The sequence below is a fragment of the Alosa sapidissima genome, chromosome 9, assembly GCF_018492685.1.
Source record: "Alosa sapidissima isolate fAloSap1 chromosome 9, fAloSap1.pri, whole genome shotgun sequence".
Taxonomy (NCBI): domain Eukaryota; kingdom Metazoa; phylum Chordata; class Actinopteri; order Clupeiformes; family Clupeidae; genus Alosa; species Alosa sapidissima.
Window position 1 is genome coordinate 2,446,658 of NC_055965.1, and position 19,521 is coordinate 2,466,178.

At 45.0% G+C, this 19,521-nt stretch overlaps 1 protein-coding gene across 1 annotated transcript; it reads left to right on the top strand.

Annotated features, from left to right (window-relative positions):
• Positions 1-5,168: 5,168 nt before the first annotated feature.
• cd7al (cd7 antigen-like) lies at positions 5,169-16,915 on the top strand. Its single transcript, XM_042103923.1, has 4 exons — positions 5,169-5,761; positions 6,084-6,437; positions 14,689-14,795; positions 15,085-16,915. The coding sequence occupies exons 1-4, from the start codon at positions 5,581-5,583 to the stop codon at positions 15,244-15,246; spliced, it is 804 nt and encodes a 267-aa protein (XP_041959857.1). The 5' UTR covers positions 5,169-5,580; the 3' UTR covers positions 15,247-16,915.
• The last annotated feature ends 2,606 nt before the right edge of the window (positions 16,916-19,521 follow it).

Consider the following 19,521-nt stretch of genomic DNA (forward strand, 5'->3'; position numbering starts at 1 on the left):
GTTCGGACGCAACTCTGTCAGACGCGGGCCGAGTTCGGACAGAAATTTGCGGCCCGATCCGCACTCTATCTGAGAACTACTTAACGAGAGCAGCTGGCTCTATTATGACATTACAGCCCCCATTCAAGTCTATGGGGGAAAAATACACTTTTAATTACAAATATCTCAAAAAGTATAAACTTCTCAAAAATGAAAAACGGATAGGACGGTAAAGCCTTGGAAGATCTACGGAACGGTGTTTCAACCAAATTTGTACGTTAAGCGGTTTGGGCTGAATTGCACGCACAAAAAGGTAAAAAGAAAAATAATAATAACTAGAAACGCAATTCCCAAGGAATTACCAGTGCATGAAAATGCAAAAGTTGTGATGTAAAATATCATGTATAGTTAAAATAGATAATAAAGAGCTGGTTACTGCGGTGATGCTAGAACTGTCACAATCACAGTGTTAAGTCTATGAGGATTTTTAAAACGTTTTTAAGTAATAGTTTAAAAAGTATAAAAGTTACAAAGTAGAAAAGACATAGCAACCTGATCCGTTTGAAGACCTACGTTACAAAATTTGAATGAAGTTTCTAAGTTAAACTGTTCAAGAGAAATTGCGTATGGAAAAGGTGGTAAGCGGAATAATAAGAAGTTGCCTAGGAAGAACAGTACAGTGCATTTTCATGCACTGTAATAAGAAGTCTCCGGATTTCAATAGAGGGGATGCATTCCCTCTAATCATTCAATTTTCAATCCCCTAGATTTGTACACACTATTATAGGCAATGCTATTAAACAATGCTACAATATATTTTCATTATTATACCTGTTTCAAACCCCTGTAATTTGGTTGCCAAAACCTTTTTCTTCAGACAAATTTAATGAGCAAAGCCAATCAGGAACTTTTGTATGGCAAGTAGGCCTACAGTATCCTGTGTGGACTAGTCAGTGTAAATGTTTGAGGCATTCAGACTGTTCACTGTGCTGGGTCCAGTACGTCTGAGGTGAACAGAACCCTGAACTAATTTTCAAGGAGTGAAGTGAACAAATAAAATATCAATAGGAAAAATGTTCAAGAGCAATAGGGGACAGCATTGGCTGCACAAGAATTTATAATTGTATGGGCATGGCATTTTTTGGAGTGGGCTGATTTTTAACACAGTTTTGAAAAAAAGAAAATAAAACACTGCCACTTGTTTGAGTTAATGGTTTATAATGGCGTGTTAAAATAGTGTATAGATATTTATTTTCATCCTCCTGCAAACCAGACCGGTTGAATGACAAAGAACTGCCGATGCTTCTGGTCAACATTTCCTTCTTCAAAAAAGTGTTAACAGTTAACGGTTATGTGACTACCACATACTTTCAAAGAATAGTTATGTAGGTTCCCTTGTGATAAGCTCTTGTTTTTTTTTTTTTTGGCTGACCTACAGCACCTTTAACTGACACAATTGACATTAGTCTATGCATCTGCAGTCCTAAACTTGTCAGTTGAGCACATAGACAGTAGACAAAATATTGACTATTCTTAAGAAGCCAATTGAAACGGGTGAAATCTCATTACAGATCAAGCCAGGGGTCGTAAGAAACTTTTTTTACAGGCTGGATTTGGCCTGCGGGGTGGGAGTTTGAGACCACTGATCTAGGCTCAAATAGTCAGATACAGTGCAGCTGGAAAGGTTTCAGACCCTCTCATGTTTCAGACTCCTCTTAAAATGTATTCAATGATTCTTTTTCTCTCATCAATCTACATACAATACTCCAGTACTCCACAAAAATCAGGTGTTTGGAGTGTTTTGTAAATTTCTAAAAAGTAAAAATGCAACCTCTGGTGCATCCTACATCTATCAGTGGTCCTTCAGATGCTTCTACAACTTGATTAGAGTCTACCTGTTACTATTCATTGGACATTGTTAGGAGAGGCACACATCTGTCTATATAAGGTCTCACAGTTGATGGTGTACACATATGTCAGTGTGAAAACCAAGCCACGAGGTTGAGAGAACCTTAGACCTGCGAGACAGGATTGTGTCAAGATTGTGTCCATGGTGGAATATCCCTTTAAAACGGTTGTGTTGAAAATAACTTGTGTTGTTTTTGTTTTTTTTTACAAATCTCAATGTCCAGATACATCTCAATGTCCAGATAGGGACAGTTTGTGTTGTTTCTAAGACATTAGTTTTAAGTGTGTCAAACCTGTGGCTTTTAACCTCCTTTTGCGACTGCTCAACTGATGTTCTCACTTCTCCTTTGACTTAAGAGTTTGTTTTTTAAAATATATTTCTGAGAAATTAAATGAATTTCATTATTTGACAGTAATTAAAATAATTTTAGTCATGTGATTGATAGGAATCTAGCCCCAAAAGAAACATTAGCATATTTTTCCTCTTTAGCCAGGTTTAATGCTACTGTTGCAATCAGGAAAACGTAGCCTGAAGCTAAGCACAAATAGTTGAAGGATGAACACAGGACATTTAAAAATAGGATTTGTCTTGTTGTAGCATAATAGCTTAACCCTTACCATAATATTCTGTAACCAAAATAACACCACGTTAGTTTGGTACTTGGTATGCCAGACTTAACTGCATGAAGCTTCAATCCTTCCTAAACATTTTCCAAGAGTTGTCCCAAAGGCACTGACCTTCGCAAGTAGGCTACAAGGTAAAGGTAGGCTTTTTAAACGTCAGTCAGAGAAGCAGACTCGTTTTCTTTTTGTTAATTTAAATTAACGGAATACTCAACGTAACACTCAACGGTCACATTGACATCTTATCAGTTGTTACATTGGAGCATTGCTCATGCTAGACTCTTTTGATCAAAGATTCTAGACTGCTTTTGATCCTGTGAGGGAAATTTGGTCTCTGCATTTATCCCAATCCGTGAATTAGTGAAACACACTCACTTGAGTGTGTCTCACTTGAAAAAGAGAAGAGCTATTTAAACTGTAACCCTATGTTTGTTTTGTTTTGTTGTTTTTTGGCTCTTCATGCTGGTCCTGTTAGCCACCCCTGCTTCTGAGCTTTGATTTATTTTTGTAAATTTCAAAATCGTTAACATTAAACCTCTTTTTCTTCTTTTTTTTTCTATACCGATTGACTAGAAGCAGGCTTGGACCACAGACTGTACAATTGGGCCGTTGTAAATTTTTAGTTTTTTAGTTCCCCCCCCCCCCCCCCCCCCCCCCTTGTATCTTTGAGAAGTTAACTTCAATGAAGTTATAGTGCAGGTTCACATTTTCATGAAGTGTTTGCAAGTGAGACAATATAACAGATATCGCTGAAAACATCACCAGTGTAGGCTATGCCTAATACATGTCTGTTTAAGCATTATCCACACAAATATGACACATAGGCTACTGAATGAATGAACAAACATAAAACTAGCGATCTAGCTGGGATTCTAACCACGCATGGACAAGAAAGTTGATTGAATTAGCTTCTACATCGTCTATACCACTACACTACGAGCCGCTGATGCCAGATTTCTATGTATATATTGAACTGTTAATTAACATATGTGAGAAATATACGCCCATGTTAACTGGTGCTATCACAATTTAACATGGGCATATGCAAGCCTCAAAACAACAAAGTAGTAGGTTCATCTTTGCCTCATACCAAAACCTGAAAAAAAACTGAAATGTCAAGAACCCCAACTTTAAAGCAATAGTTAGCCCCTTTTAGAAGTATAGTTTTGGTATCATGTTTTGTTTTGGTATATTTTCACATTCATTATGATGGTATATGCATGATATACAATATGACATAAACAAACCTGAACAGCCTAGGATAGACATGTTTTGGGTTGCAGGACAGACCACACCAGTTAACATGCCAGAGAGCTTTTATAAAGAGGGGGAAATCCTTAATTAGTCTTAAAATGAGAATGCAGGGATACGAGAGGATATCTCGCAGGGTTCGGAACTAGCGCACCACTCACCAGCAAAATCAAAAACATAAATAGCCACAGACATCCAATCCAAAAATAGTGTTCGTTGTATCCGGGTAAAATTCCAAAATAGGTCATCCCCTCCCTGAAACCACTTGTGCGCTTATGTGGGGTTACACGTTTAAGATGTCAAAACTGCACCAAAATTATTTTTATTCAGAAATTCAACTGTTCGTCATTTTGGTACTTATGGCACTTTAACAGTGTGTGTAAATCAGGCCTTTCTACGAACACTTGTAACGCTGTAGGCCTAGCTTAGGCCTATTTTATGACAAAATTATTTTCCTATTTATAAACTAAACTTAACTGTCGGACATTAAGAAAACATAATGAAGTGTCGTAGCTTTGTGTAACCCAGACATCAGCAACATTCATTTTATACGACCTATCACTCTCGGCTGCCTGCATTATCCCTGTCGTCACGGCTGCAACTTTCGCACTCGTTTGTGCTTTTTAGCGGCGTGTTCATCCTATGTATTCATCAGGTCCCGGGACACCCGTCTGAGCCTCCATGGACCAGGTCAACAATGAATAAAATTAGCTTATTATCAATGAGTGTTATCAATGTGAGCGAGTATACTACACATATTTTTTTTCTAAAGATACAGGACTGCTGCAGACAATGAGCTGCCAACCACCATAATGTAATAGCAACCCAAAATAATGAACTTGCTGTCCTTTTCAAATATAATAATCTTGACGGTGGGATATTCTATGGCTCACCACTTTACGAGCTATATGTACTGAGTGACTAAATATCAAAAGTTATTTCTACTGACATGCTTTCTGGTGACATAAAAACACAAATGGTTTCCTCTTGATATTAAGGCTGACATAAGAGACATAAGCTATGCAAGATGGGTACAAATCCCAGACTGTCCTGGAAAATAAACAAGATATAGGATGTATACAATGACAAATTCAAGGTCTCAAAGTGTTAATGCTTCTTTCCAAAAATCTCACCAGAAGTTGTTATTTAAGGGGTTATTTTTTTTTTTTAAATCTTCTGGGGGAGCATGCCCCCAGACCTAACTAAGCTGAGTTACCAACCTTTTGAATTTCACATCTGATAATCCGCCCATGTGTGCACACCTTTTGCTACATAAGTTTTACGCACTTATTTTAATAAATGGTGCACTCATCTTAGTAAATAATGCACTTACTTTATTCAATTCTACACACAAGCGAAACATCTTAGTGAGTGAGTGCCCCCCCCCCCCCCCCCCCCAATCTCACTCCAAGCTGAGCTCAAAACTTGAGAACCCTGCTGTTTACCTGATCATGAAGCTACCCATAACATGTCCCTATCAACCTAGAGTTGGGAGCTGCACCCTCTACTGTGGCAATCTCTACGGCATCTTTGACTTTAGGTGAATGAGATTTATGCTAATAACTGCCCTGCACATCAGCAGATTTGGTTAACACTTCTCTTTATCTCATGCTTGCTGCAGACTAAAAGTGCCAGAAAGACGAAAACATGTAGTTAGACAGGAAGGACTGTGAGTGCAGCCAGGCATGCGCCCAGTGATGAAACCAAAAATGGGTTGGCTTCCTTTCCCCTTGATGTTTGAAAGAGGCCTCCCCACCACCACCACCACCCACCCCTGTTTTCCAAGGTGGAGCTATCACAGCAGTAAGCAGTTAGTGCATGAGACCTATCACAACCCAGTCATCACAGCGAGACTCACTAACGTCTGCACTTGTGTATACCCCAATTCAGTTTGTTTTCGTTGTCAGTGTTTTCTACCTTCATAGATACTTGGACTACAAAATAGATATGATGGAATGGCGTCTAGTTGTTTGGCTAATTGTTTTACCTCCAGCTCTAGGTGAGTAATAGCAGAATAGCTTATTTCTGTTAGTCAGATTAAAATCTCTCTTGAAGTCTATTAAATTAGGAGGATGTCCTCCCTTATATTTAAGAATATTTATTTGTGTGTGTGATTTTTTTCTTACTTAAAGTGTTTTCCTGTGACCTATAAACAAGTGGATTTTAATTTTATTTTGAATGGCTCATTTCATAACCTGGCAGATGTGACCTAAACTATCAGCTTGAATGTAGCAGAGTTGTACTGACATCTTCATGTAGTTTTATTTAATCAAACTTTAGCACCTTAAAATGTGATGCCAAGTGTCTTGTTTGTTTTACAGTAAATGGAGAAGTGGTGTACCTCAGCCAGAAACGCAATGGTTCTATCGAGCTTGCATGCTTGTCTACTACGAGCGGTCCTTTTGCCTTCTATCTGAAACGCGAGTGGCTGCAGCCCAACAAAGAAGTTCTGTTCATCCACCAAGGCCATGATCCCACTTTTGGTCCTGATGAAACCGACAGGAGTCGCATCCGTGTTTTTGAGAACCTCCGCTCTGGTCAGGTGAATGTGAGCATCTCTCACCTGCAGGGCTCTGACACTGATCGCTACATCTGCGAGTTCGTGTTTCCTGACGTTACCGATGACCGCAAGGAACCTGGCAGAGATAAGTTCCTCCTCTATGTTGCGGATCATGGTAAGCTGGTTTTATAGTTTATAACTATGTTGTGGCCCCTTCTACTGAGGGGACGGTCCTGGGGACAGTCAGTTCTTATGAATAATAATGAAAAAAAAACTACATTCATACCTTGTAATAGTAGCTTTTCTCTGTTTGACGCAGTAGGTCTCCACATAAAAGTTCCTCTTATAAAACTAAATTACATGTGCACAGTGTAGCCAACATTTACATAGCCTTGTTTATACATAGCCTTGTCATTGGGTAATAAATAATAATAAATTATTTCTCAATATAAATCTGTTTCTGACCAACAAAAAATCATCAAGATGGTTTCCCAGTTCAGCCTTTGCCTGTAATATGCCATACAAAGAATAACAAAACAATATCAGGTGTCTGTACTAATATCATAATCATAATATTGTATTTAATTTTACTTACTTTTGGCTGCTTATGAAAAAAGACCCTGTGATACTATGTGAAGCAAAAATGTTGGGCAATTTCTTGCACAAACTCCTAAGTTGATGGTGTAATATTGCCTCACAATAGTTGAGTAATTATTTCATCAAATACTTGGTTGTTTTGTGTGATTTTGTGGATTAGCGATAAAAGGTGGTGGGTTTCTCATTCTTTTTTTTTTTCTTTTTTTATTAATAAACAGTTAATTTGTCACGTTAACAGAGAAGAAATGAACAAGTAGACAGAGTAGACTACAAGGTATACTACTGAAAGACACACATACACCACCATGACTACGTGTCAGACACCAAACAGGACGAGGACCACAATTGCGTCACGTTCAAAAGTTTATTTAAGGGTTGGGGGTTTCAGGGGTTCCGGGGGGGGGTACAGGAGTTCCAAGAGTCTGCGTGTGTGTGTTCCCCCAGTAGCCGAACAGCGAAGGCAGGAGCTGGATGATCCGGGAAGTCCTGGGGGAAACACACACACAACAGCAATTGAAACGAAGCAGCAGTACAGTCAAGGACTAGGCGGTATTCGTAGAAGAGGGACGGAAGGCAGGTCAAGATTACCGGGGCTGGAGAACACAGAAGTAGTCGAGCGGGTCCGGGATCACAGGCAAAGAGTCAGAGGCGTTTTCAATAAACAGGCAGGTAACTGGTGCTGGTTGCAGACGATCTGACAAGTGTGGACTGAAAAACAAGGCTTTATATAGAGGGCATGATGAGTGGTGAATGCAGTGCAGCTGGTAGGTAACGAGGGTGAGGCAGAGCAGAGCAGGAACAGGTGGAGGTCATCAGACTTCAATCAGCACGTGTTACCAGGCAGAGAGAGAGCTCATGACAGAACCCCCCCCCTAAGGGACGGCCCCAGAAGTCCCCAAGAGTGACACCACGTCGGGAGGGCGGAGGGGAGCCGGTGGAGGGCTAGAATTCCTCCGAGCGGTCCGAGTGAACATCCTCATCCTCGGAGGGAGCTGGAGGGTCGTGGACAGAAGACGGGACAGGTACCGAGACAGGGTCAGGGTCAGGCACATGACAGGAAGCCGGGCGGGCAGGACGGTTAGGGACCCCTCTGGGGCGGCCCCTACGGATTGCAGGTTGATCAGGATGCAGACGGTGGAAGTCGGCGATGAGTGTCCGGTCCACAATCCGACTGGCTGGCACCCAGGTTCTCTCCTCAGGTCCATAGCCCTCCCAGTCGACGAGATACTGGAGGCCCCTACCTCGCCGTCTGGACCGAAGCAGGCGTCGAACGGTGTACACCAGCCCACCGTCAACGAGGCGAGGAGGAGGAGGAGGAAGCGGCACGGGGACCAGCGGGCTTTCATGCGTCGGCTTGACTTTCGAAACATGGAAAGTAGGGTGCACCCTCATGGAGGTTGGCAACTGGAGCCGGACTGCGGTTGGGCTGATGACCCTCTGGATAGGGAACGGGCCGAGGAATCGAGGTGCCAGTTTACGCGATTCCACCCGCAGTGGGAGATCCTTGGCTGACAGCCACACCTTCTGGCCAACACGGTAGGCGGGTGCCGGCGATCTTCGGCGGTTAGCCCCAGTGGCATAGCTGACCGCTGACTTGAGTAGCGTGGCACGAGCTTGTGACCAGGTACGACGGCAACGGCGGGCATAGGCGAGGGCAGACGGGCAGGACACATCTCCTTCCTGGCTGGGGAACAGGGGGGGCTGGTAGCCATACACACACTGGAAAGGTGACATACCAGTGGCAGAGCAGGTGAGGGAGTTGTGAGCATACTCTATCCACATCAGTTGTTGTGCCCAAGCCTGGGGTTTGCGAGAAACCATGCACCGCAGCGCCTTCTCCAGCTCCTGGTTTGCCCGCTCGGATTGACCATTGGACTGGGGGTGGAACCCAGAGGTGAGACTCACTGTGGCCCCTAGAAGACGGCAGAACTCCTTCCAGAATGTAGAGGTAAATTGCGGGCCTCGGTCAGAGACAACATCCCTGGGCAGCCCGTGTAGACGGAAGACATGATCAAGAACAGCCTGGGCAGTCTCTCTGGCAGATGGCAGTTTAGGGAGGGGAATGAAGTGTGCCATCTTGCTAAACCGGTCAACCACAGTGAGAATGACAGTCATCCCACCTGATGGTGGGAGGCCAGTTACAAAGTCCAAGGAGACGTGGGACCAGGGTCGTGTGGGCACAGGCAAGGGCTGGAGTAAACCAGCGGGGGGCCGAGTGGAGGACTTGTTCTGATTGCAGGTGGGGCAGGCACGGACGAATTCTCGGACATCCCTTCTCAAAGACGACCACCAAAAGCGCTGGGCAAGGAGATGGCAGGTGCGGGCGGAGCCCGGGTGGCAGGCAAGGCGGGAGTTGTGTCCCCACTGTATGACCCGGGACCTCAAATTATCTGGGACGAAGAGACGACCGTCTGGGCATGCACTGGGACTGGGATGGTCACGGAGGGCCTCTTGAATTTCCTCCTCGATATCCCAGGTCAGGGCAGCTACGACGCAGGGATCGGGCAGAATTGATGCAGGTTCCTGGGAAGGGGCGTCATCCTTATGAAACTGACGGGAGAGAGCGTCCGGCTTGGTGTTCCGAGAACCTGGGCGGTATGACAGGGTGAAGTTGAATCTGGTGAAAAACAAGGCCCAGCGGGACTGTCTGGGGTTAAGACGTTTGGCATTGCGGATGTATTCGAGGTTTTTGTGATCGGTCCAGACCAGGAACGGAACTGTGGACCCCTCCAGCCAGTGACGCCACTCCTCCAGGGCAAGCTTGACAGCCAACAGCTCACGGTTTCCAACATCATAATTGCGCTCTGCAGGTGAAAGCCGGCGAGAGAAAAATGCACAGGGGTGCAACTTGTTGTCCTCCTCTGCCCGTTGAGAGAGTATGGCCCCGACTCCCACGTCTGAGGCATCCACCTCGACAACGAACTGCCGGTCTGAATCCGGCATCTGGAGGATGGGGGCAGTGGTGAACCGGGCCTTGAGGGTATGAAAGGCTGTGTTGGCCTCTGGGGTCCAGGAAAAGGGGTGTTTGATGCTGGTCAGAGCTGTGAGGGGAGCGGCGACGGAGCTGTAGTTCCGGATGAATTTCCGGTAGAAATTGGCAAAACCGAGGAATTGCTGCAGCTTCTTCCTATTCCCCGGAACTGGCCAGGAGGCAACTGCCGAGACCTTTGCGGGGTCCATCTGGATATTGCCTTCAGCGACGATGTATCCCAGGAATGACACAGTCTGAGCATGGAACTCGCATTTCTCCGCCTTGACATAGAGAGAGTTCTCCAGGAGCCGTCGAAGAACCAGCTGGACATGACGGGTGTGTTCGGACAGAGTTCTGGAGAAAATTAAGATGTCGTCCAGGTACACGAAGACGAATTTATTCAGCATGTCCCGCAGCACATCATTCACCAGCGCCTGGAATACCGCTGGGGCGTTGGTGAGGCCAAATGGCATTACCAGGTACTCATAATGGCCGGTGTGGGTGTTGAATGCTGTCTTCCACTCGTCACCCTCCCTTACTCGCACTAGGTGGTAAGCATTTCTAAGGTCCAGTTTGGTGAAAATAGTGGATCCCTGGAGCAATTCAAAAGCAGAGGTGAGTAAAGGCAGAGGGTACCGGTTCTTCACTGTGACATCATTCAGACCTCGATAATCAATGCAGGGGCGAAGAGAACCATCTTTCTTTCCCACAAAGAAGAACCCGGCACCAGCAGGAGAGGAAGACGGGCGGATGAGTCCAGCTGCCAGGGAGTCCCTGATGTAATCCTCCATAGTTTTTCTTTCAGGAGGGGATAGTGAGTAGAGGTGACCTTTGGGTGGAGCAGTCCCAGGGAGGAGATCAATGGCACAGTCGTACGGACGGTGTGGGGGCAGAGATGTGGCTTTGGTCTTGTTGAACACCTCTCGGAGGCCATGGTAACATTCAGGGACATTAGAAATGTCGTGGGCAATGCTGGGGGGTACTGAGCCGGGGGGCAGCGAGGCAGCACGCAAACAGGTCAGGTGGCAGGCATTTCCCCACTCTTTCACAGTTCCGGAGGCCCAATCGAGGTGAGGATTGTGGAGACGGAGCCAAGGGTAGCCCAGGATTAGGGGTTGGCCTGGAGAGCTGAGCAGGTGGAAGCGGATGGTCTCTCGGTGGTTTCCTGACACCATCATTGAGATGGGGGCTGTGATGCTGGTAACTGTGCCAATTGCGTGACCGTCCAGGGCCCGGGCTGGAACAGGAGTGGACAAGCGATGGCTTTCCAAGCCCAGCTGACGAGCAAGTCCTGTGTCAATAATGTTTGCTTCTGCGCCAGAGTCCACCAGGGCTGCCAGGGTGTGGGTGGAATCAGACAGGTGAAGACAGACTTGGATGAGGGGTTTACGGCTGATGGAGGGCTGAATGTTCATTGAGCTCATCCGGATTCCTCCTACATCTGGTGAGCTCCGGCTTTTGCTGGACAGGTGGCGACTCGATGACCATCACCACCACAGTACAGGCACAAGTTGGAGGTGATGCGTCGCTGGCGCTCTGCAGGGGTTAGGGAGGTGCGGCCGATCTCCATCGGTTCAGACTGGTCCGGCTGGCTAGATGGTGTGGCAGGTGCGGACAGAAGGGCAGTTGGGACACTCCGTGTGCTGGTGGATGGACTCTGGCGCCCTCTCTCATGACGGCGGGCCTGGATCCTGCGGTCGATGCGGACAGCCAGAGCAATGGCTTCATCAAGAGTGGGGGGTTGATCATGGGAAACCAGCTCGTCCTTTATGTAGTCCGCCAGGCTGTGGAGGAAAGCATCCACCAATGCTTCCATGTTCCAGGAGCTTCGACTTGCCACGGTTCGAAAGTCGATGGAGTAATCCGCAACAGTCCTTCTGCCTTGGCGAATACTCATCAGGATCCGAGATGCCTCGGCTATTGTGGATTCCAAATCGAATACCTTGAGCATCTCCTCTGCGAATAGGTTGAAGGTTGCACATGCTGGGGTCTGGCGCTCGAACTCCGCCGTTCCCCAGAGTCGAGCTCGGCCCGTCAGGTGAGTGATCACGTAACCGACCCTCGCCCCTTCAGTGGCAAAAGTCCTGGGTTGCAGGGTAAACTGGACACGGCAGCTCGTCAGGAACGCCCGTACCTGGGTTGGGTCGCCGCTGAACCGCTCTGGATTGCCGATCCTGGGTTCTGGGGCTCCGGCAGCCACGGTAGCAGTGGACTGGGCAGGAGACTCGGGTGCTGGGCCGGTGAGCAGGCTGGCTGGGGCTGGGCCGGTGGGAGCAGGCAGAGGAGAAAGGTTGGTGAGAAGTTGAATGATCATTGCAAGTTGTTGCTGTTGCTGCTGGAACTGCTGACGCTGGCTCAAGCCGGCTTGAAGTAGGGAGGCAATGTCAGCAGTGTTGCGGTTTACCTCTCTCTCTGTCTCTTCCAGGCGTTGCATGGCGGTGGGTGGTTCTGGTTCGTCGGTTTCCATGCTGGTTCGACCGTGCGCTGGGTCCATGTTTGGTCAGATCGTACTGTCAGACACCAAACAGGACGAGGACCACAATTGCGTCACGTTCAAAAGTTTATTTAAGGGTTGGGGGTTTCAGGGGTTCCGGGGGGGGTACAGGAGTTCCAAGAGTCTGCGTGTGTGTGTTCCCCCAGTAGCCGAACAGCGAAGGCAGGAGCTGGATGATCCGGGAAGTCCTGGGGGAAACACACACACAACAGCAATTGAAACGAAGCAGCAGTACAGTCAAGGACTAGGCGGTATTCGTAGAAGAGGGACGGAAGGCAGGTCAAGATTACCGGGGCTGGAGAACACAGAAGTAGTCGAGCGGGTCCGGGATCACAGGCAAAGAGTCAGAGGCGTTTTCAATAAACAGGCAGGTAACTGGTGCTGGTTGCAGACGATCTGACAAGTGTGGACTGAAAAACAAGGCTTTATATAGAGGGCATGATGAGTGGTGAATGCAGTGCAGCTGGTAGGTAACGAGGGTGAGGCAGAGCAGAGCAGGAACAGGTGGAGGTCATCAGACTTCAATCAGCACGTGTTACCAGGCAGAGAGAGAGCTCATGACACTACGCACACTAGTACATAGGAAGGAAGGGGGTTTCATGACTTCCTGTGTAAAATACCAGTTCCAGTAGCACTTTACATATTCACAAAATAACCACGTTGTCATTTTTTATCAATTGCCAAATGTTTATTTGTATTATGCATCCATTGTTATAAATGGTAGACATAGCTCAGATGAGGATATGCTGCTATGCCATTTTGATTCCCAATTCTTGGCATACCTAAATTGCAGCTGGACTAGGGTACCCACTCTGGGACTGAATCAAATGGGCAGACATGGGGGACTTGAGTCACATGACAGTTTTTATATACATGTTGATCAAGCAAGTCTTAAGTCCTTAAAACCATCATGTGACTCGAGTTCCCCATGTCTGCCCATTTGATTCAGTCCCAGAGCGGGTACCCTAGTCCAGCGTTAAGCTGCAATTTAGGTATGCCAAGAATTGGGAATCAAAATGCCATAGCAGCATATCCTCATCTGAGCTACGTCTGCCATTTATAACAATGGATGCAAAATATGGCAATTGATAAAAAATGACAACGTGGTTATTTTGTGAATATGTAAAGACTTGAGACTTGACTTTGACTTGCTATTCATGACTTGAGACTTGACTTAGACTTGAGACAAATGACTTTTTATTTTTTTCATAGATATTAAGGAGTTTACTTTATAATTTTATATTTTATAGTATTAGCGATATAACCACCACCACACAAGTTAGTCGTGTTAGAAACCGAGCCTAATGTCACATTCGAGGCATGTTAAGAGTTGGCTTTGAATCTATTATGCTTTTTAGTTAACAAGATATTAGGTTAAAATGTGTGAAATGGCAAAGTGAAACATTTTCTTGTCTGAGTTTAATCTTCATATGCTAGCGAAAATGTTGCCAATGTAACCTAAAGTAAGCGCCTCTCTTTCTCCCTCCTTCTTAAACATGTCCCTGTTCCGTATGTTACAGCCTAGTAACAACAGTCAGTAGGCCTAGCTAACTGCCAGCAATCAGCATAGAAAAGTAGCTTACTTCACATGTTAGGCTTATGTATAATATGATATAGCATTGACAGTCCTAAACCCTCCTAAAACCCATGCTTGTCAAAGTTTGGCAGTGACGTCGGCGGCAGTGTTTGATTGATTGATTAGTTCATTTTTTCAACATTATTGGGTCCCTGGAGATGACAGGTGTAACTTGAACTGTTTGAATATATATTTGAGGCATACAGTATTGAAACAATAATAGGCTATTTTATAATAGGTCTACTTGAAATACATTTATTTTTATTTGTATACATTTCATCTTATTCTATAAACCATTCAGATGTATGTGGCTTGAATGAATGCAATGTATATTTGTTTGTTGCAAATAAAACTCCAGCAGTTCATAACTATCCTACTGTAGCCTATTTTAAAATGAAAACGTGGGTAAATCATCATGAATTTGTATGATTTGGCTTGTTACTTGCTTGACCCAAGCTATGATTTGACTTGAATTGCTTGATTGTCACAAAAAATGACTTGGACTTGCTTGAGACCTGAAGGTTAAGACTTAAGACTTGCTTGTGACTTGCACATGTGTGACTTATTCACACCTCTGCAAATGGGGGCAGAGGTAAGAACTAAGTGGGCCTCTTTTTTGCACTCAGAGATACAGCTTTGTGAGTGTCCACTCCAAATAAACCAATTTTGCACATTTGTGAGTTTCTCAGAGACAGATACAAACAGGATTCCACATATAACAGAAAACTATGCACATAATATGGAGAACATGGACAATGCTTGACTGCACTTTGCACATTCTGTTTCAGTTGAACAGCCTTGCAGCTGTTCCAGTTATCCAGTTCTCCTTTACACCATCGCTGGAGCTATTGGTCTTCTGCTCCTCATCATCCTGGGCCTCACAGTAGCATATTGCGTGAGTAGCAACTGAGCTCAATGTTCTTATACCCGTTGGTAATAGCTGATCTCCACAACAAACACATTCACTCTCCGTTGGCCATGCATCGCCCTTTCGGTTTTGTCATCACAAAGAATGAATAAGTTACAAATCAGGGTCATGAAGACGAGCACCTCTTTATGTGGTTTGACACCTCTCAAATCCCCGGCTCTTAAACCTTGTATGTGTGTTTTTGTAAGCCTGTCGGTGTATGTGTGCATGTGAGTATGCCTCTCCCAATTACTCACTTCCTCTCAACTGCTCACAGGGCAAGGCGCGCAACGGCAGCAAGCCACAGCCCGCCGTCCCCATCTATGAGGAGATGGCAGGCCTGCAGTCAGGAAACAGCAAAGTTTTCTGTGACCCGGGTCATTTTGGGGAGAGTGAGTATGTGAAGCCCCGCCGTGAGAACCCCTACTCCAGCCCTTAAAGGGGGCCCTGGCCTCCTGAGCAATCTACACCCACCTGAGCTCCTCATTCAGGATGACCGTTTTACCTGAAGAGTCGGGGCAGTTCACTTCGAGCCCCAAACACAATGTCGCTGTCTTTCACAAAACTTCTCACACTTAATACCCTCAGACTGAGGGGGAAATGCATGCTTTGCAGTTTGTTGTATCTTCAGAAGTGTAATACTAGAGTACGTTTGTTGTATCTTCAGAAGTGTAATACTAGAGTTAGAGTACGTTTGTTAGTGGAGCTGTTAAAGCGCAGTCAGGGATTTTGCAGGAAGTCGCGTTTGTGTTTTTTGTGCAAAAAAAGCATACATAATATTTTAACCAAGGAATAAACTAAACACACCAGAGAGATAGCTCACCACCACCTTCAGTATTCCCAGAGAAACTCCATGCAGGGTTTAGTTTTTGTTTGGGGCACAGGCTGCCCCCACTTTGTTTCCAGTTTTCGGAGCCCGGGCTGCCTACAGAGACCGGGGTTTTTCTACAGTGTACTCACGGAATGGGCAGCTAGCGGCTATGAGGAGATGATTGCTGAATGTGACATGTTATGGGCTTATGGGGTTATGTCGCTTAAATCCCTGACTGCGTCTTTATTAGCAAAAAAAATAAAAAACTTTGTATCATGGCAGACATATGACTTTTTGTATCATGGCAGACGTATGACACAAAAGTGTCACATCACAGCATGTGACAGCCTCACATAAATGTTGCGGTCACATGTTTTAAAAAAGGAACTTTTTACCAACCCCACACTGTAAATGGAAGGATGTCAAAGTATAAATTACAAGTTAATTTATATAGAAGTGCCATAAGTATAATAGCGGAACTTCCAGGGAACAGAACTTGCTGTATATATTGTATATAATTAGCCCCTAGTCTGTTAGCTGACATCAGCTTTTATTTGCCGGGTAAAAAGTACAAAAGACCAAAGGCCTACAACAGAGAAACAGCAGCAATGCTGTCTTCTAATCATGTTATATTAGCAATGCTGTCTTCTAATCATGTTATATTAGCAATGCTGTCTTCTAGCAATGCTGTCTACTAATCGTGTTATATTAGCAATGCTGTCTACTAATCGTGTTATATTAGCAATGCTGTCTTCTAATCGTGTTATATTAGCAATGCTGTCTACTAATCATGTTATATTAGCAATGCAATGCTGTCTTCTAATCATGTTATATTAGCAATGCTGTTTACTAATCATGTTATATTAGCATTGCTGTCTAGCGGGGGGAGTAGTTGTAAGTATTGTTCATTTTCAGCATTGTTTTATTCATGTATACTCCTTCAATTTCTATACATGAAGCATACTTAGCCCTTGTCTCAGAATATTGGTACAAGTTTTTTTGTTTTTGTTTTATTTGATTGTTTATTTGTGAGGGAGGGTGTAAGCATTGTTGTGTTATTGTTGATTATTGCTTGTGGGTGACCACACACCAAAGAACTGTTTCTGTCAAACTGTTCATTTGTACATTCTTCAGTATTATCAGATCATATTGAGTCTTCATTTCATCAACATCATCATACATAGGCCAATGTAAACATGTAAAATGTCACTTTAAATTGTTATGAATTCCATTTGTATTGTACTGAATTGTATTTTGAGTTGTATTCATGTCATCAATAAATGTTTTTCTCTCTCAAGACTAAACTTATTACATTACATAGGACACACACACCAAACATTTTCCTCTGAATCATCTTGTTTGTTTGTTTTTGTTTTCAGATTAGACCACCACAAGATTAGATGTACATTATCTTAATAGTCGGCGACTTCTATTGAGTTTCACCGTTTTTGGCTGCTGCTGTTGAAATCTGTCTCCTGGTGAACAAGGCTCGTCATTCAGTTCAGTCTGTGTGATGGTGAGGTCTTTATGTCACTTGTGAAGGGAAACCCTATAGCCTGGGTGACACCATATACATCATGAATGAGTGTGTTTGAAATTTATATCACCAAAAACCCAGGAATCAGTCACCACCGCTTATCTGGCACAGGGTGGACGAGTAGAGTTAGGAGCCCCTCTGAACAATTTGCACAGCTTCTAAACCATCCCTGTCATTGTCAAGGAAACAATTAGGTTTCCCTTACCTAGCTGACTTTGATTGTCAAAAGAGAATTGGTCTTGGGACCCTTTGTTCACTTCTGATTTCCAAGGAGCGAAACCAGCAGTGAAACTTAAAATGGTACAATAAACTACCAAATGTGGGCGGTGTAGTATAGTGGTTAAGGAGCTGGGCTAGCGTGCAGTAGCCTGAAAGTTGTCGGTTCAATTCCCAGCTTCCACCGTTGTACCCTTTAGCAAGGCACTTAACCCCAAGTTGCTCTGGGGACAATGTGATCCCTTGTAATATAGCTGACATAAGTCACTTTGGTCAAGAAGTGTCTGCTAAATGTAATGTAATGTAATTTTTACAGAAGGCTGTAAAATGAAGCCGGGCAGCTAGAGTGCTACACTCTGGGGGCTCCCATGTTCATGCTCCCAGAGTGCAGCACTGTAGCTGCCTGGTAGCTCTATCTGTTGGCTGCAGCGACTCAAACTAGGTTGAACCGATTGTTTTCGTTTTTTGTTGTACCGAGTACCGACAGTACCTCGAGAAACAGATATCTGTGTCAAAAATTACCCGAATTTACCAATAAGTTTCACTGCTGGTAATGCCCCTTGGAAATGGGAAGTGAACGAAGGGTCTTCAGACCAGTTCTCCTTTGAGAATCGGCCTGGTATCAGCCAGGCTATAGGGAGACCTAATTGTTTACCTGTCAGTGAAGGGGATGGTTCAGAAGCTGTGCAAATTTAGCGCAGGTTATTCCTACCAGACAAGGCCAATGTGAAGGAAAGCCGATGTTTCCACACAGCAGGCTGCAGACTACTGTGTGTACAGAATGGGTGACACATGTCATGTCAAGGGCTGTCGTATGCCACCCAAGCACTAATGTGCTGACTGCGTTGACTGCTCTTGACCAAAACAAAACAAAATTTCATATTAAGTAACAAGAAACTTGAATTAAGGAGACCATTCTAGTTCCCTCTTATGAAAATGCCCTTTCAGTGTCTGGGAAAAGTATTTAGGCCTGTTATGTTACATGTCACTGGGGCTGCCCAAAGACCACAGTAAAACTGGTCAAGCTGTACAACTGATAGACTGTTTAGCTAAATTGTATTGACAACAGCAGTGTCATCATTAAAAACATTCGGTCCCAAAGACACTTGAGCTACGACGTCATTATAAAGGACTAACCTATAATGAAACATGAACTAGCACACAAATTAACTTCCTAAGAGTTGCCAATATTGGTTGGCCTACATTTAAACCTCAAACCACCAAATTCAGTGAAAGTAGATGTGTTTCCCCACCAATACTCTGGTTCCCATCATCTGTTTAGACAGTAGTTCCAGACAGCAGCGTGTCAAAGCTAGACAGCAAAAGTAAACAGCACAGGGAAGTGAAAAGGAATTTTCCTTTCAGTGCTGATATGACTAGAAATGTACAGGCTAGACAGCCATTCAGCAGCATCAGCCCACTCCCATCCACAGGACTCAAAAAGACCCCAATAACAACCACTGAACATGATGCTAGAGTATGGGCATTACAAGATTTTTAAACTGACTACATGATGACTGAGTATGAGTTAAAGATGGAATTGAAATGTATGGTTGTTGACACTGAGGTAAAGGACACAGGAATCAAACATGGCTGGTCACAGAAGTGAAACTCACACTCTGAAAGTAAAACTTTGAACAATGTCAGAGACAGTGGAGCATGCTATGGAGGCCCTGTAGGCCCAGCCAGTGGAGCATGCTGTGGACCCTATAGGCCAGTGGAGCATGCTGTGGAGGCCCTAAAGCCCCTTGCCAGTGGAGCATGCTGTGGAGGCCCTATAGGCCCATCCAGTGGAGCATGCTGTGGACCCTATAGGCCCATCCGGTGGAGCATGCTGTGGACCCTATAGGCCCATCCGGTGGAGCATGCTGTGGACCCTATAGGCCCATCCAGTGGAGCATGCTGTGGAGGCCCTATAGACCAGTGGAGCATGCTGTGGAGGCCCTATAGGCCCAGCCAGTGGAGCATGCTGTGGACCCTATAGGCCAGTGGAGCATGCTGTGGAGGCCCTATAGGCCAGTGGAGCATGCTGTGGACCCTGTAGGCCCATCCAGTGGAGCATGCTGTGGAGGCCCTGCCAGTGGAGCATGCTGTGGACCCTATAGGCCAGTGGAGCATGCTGTGGACCCTGTAAGCCCTGCCAGTGGAGC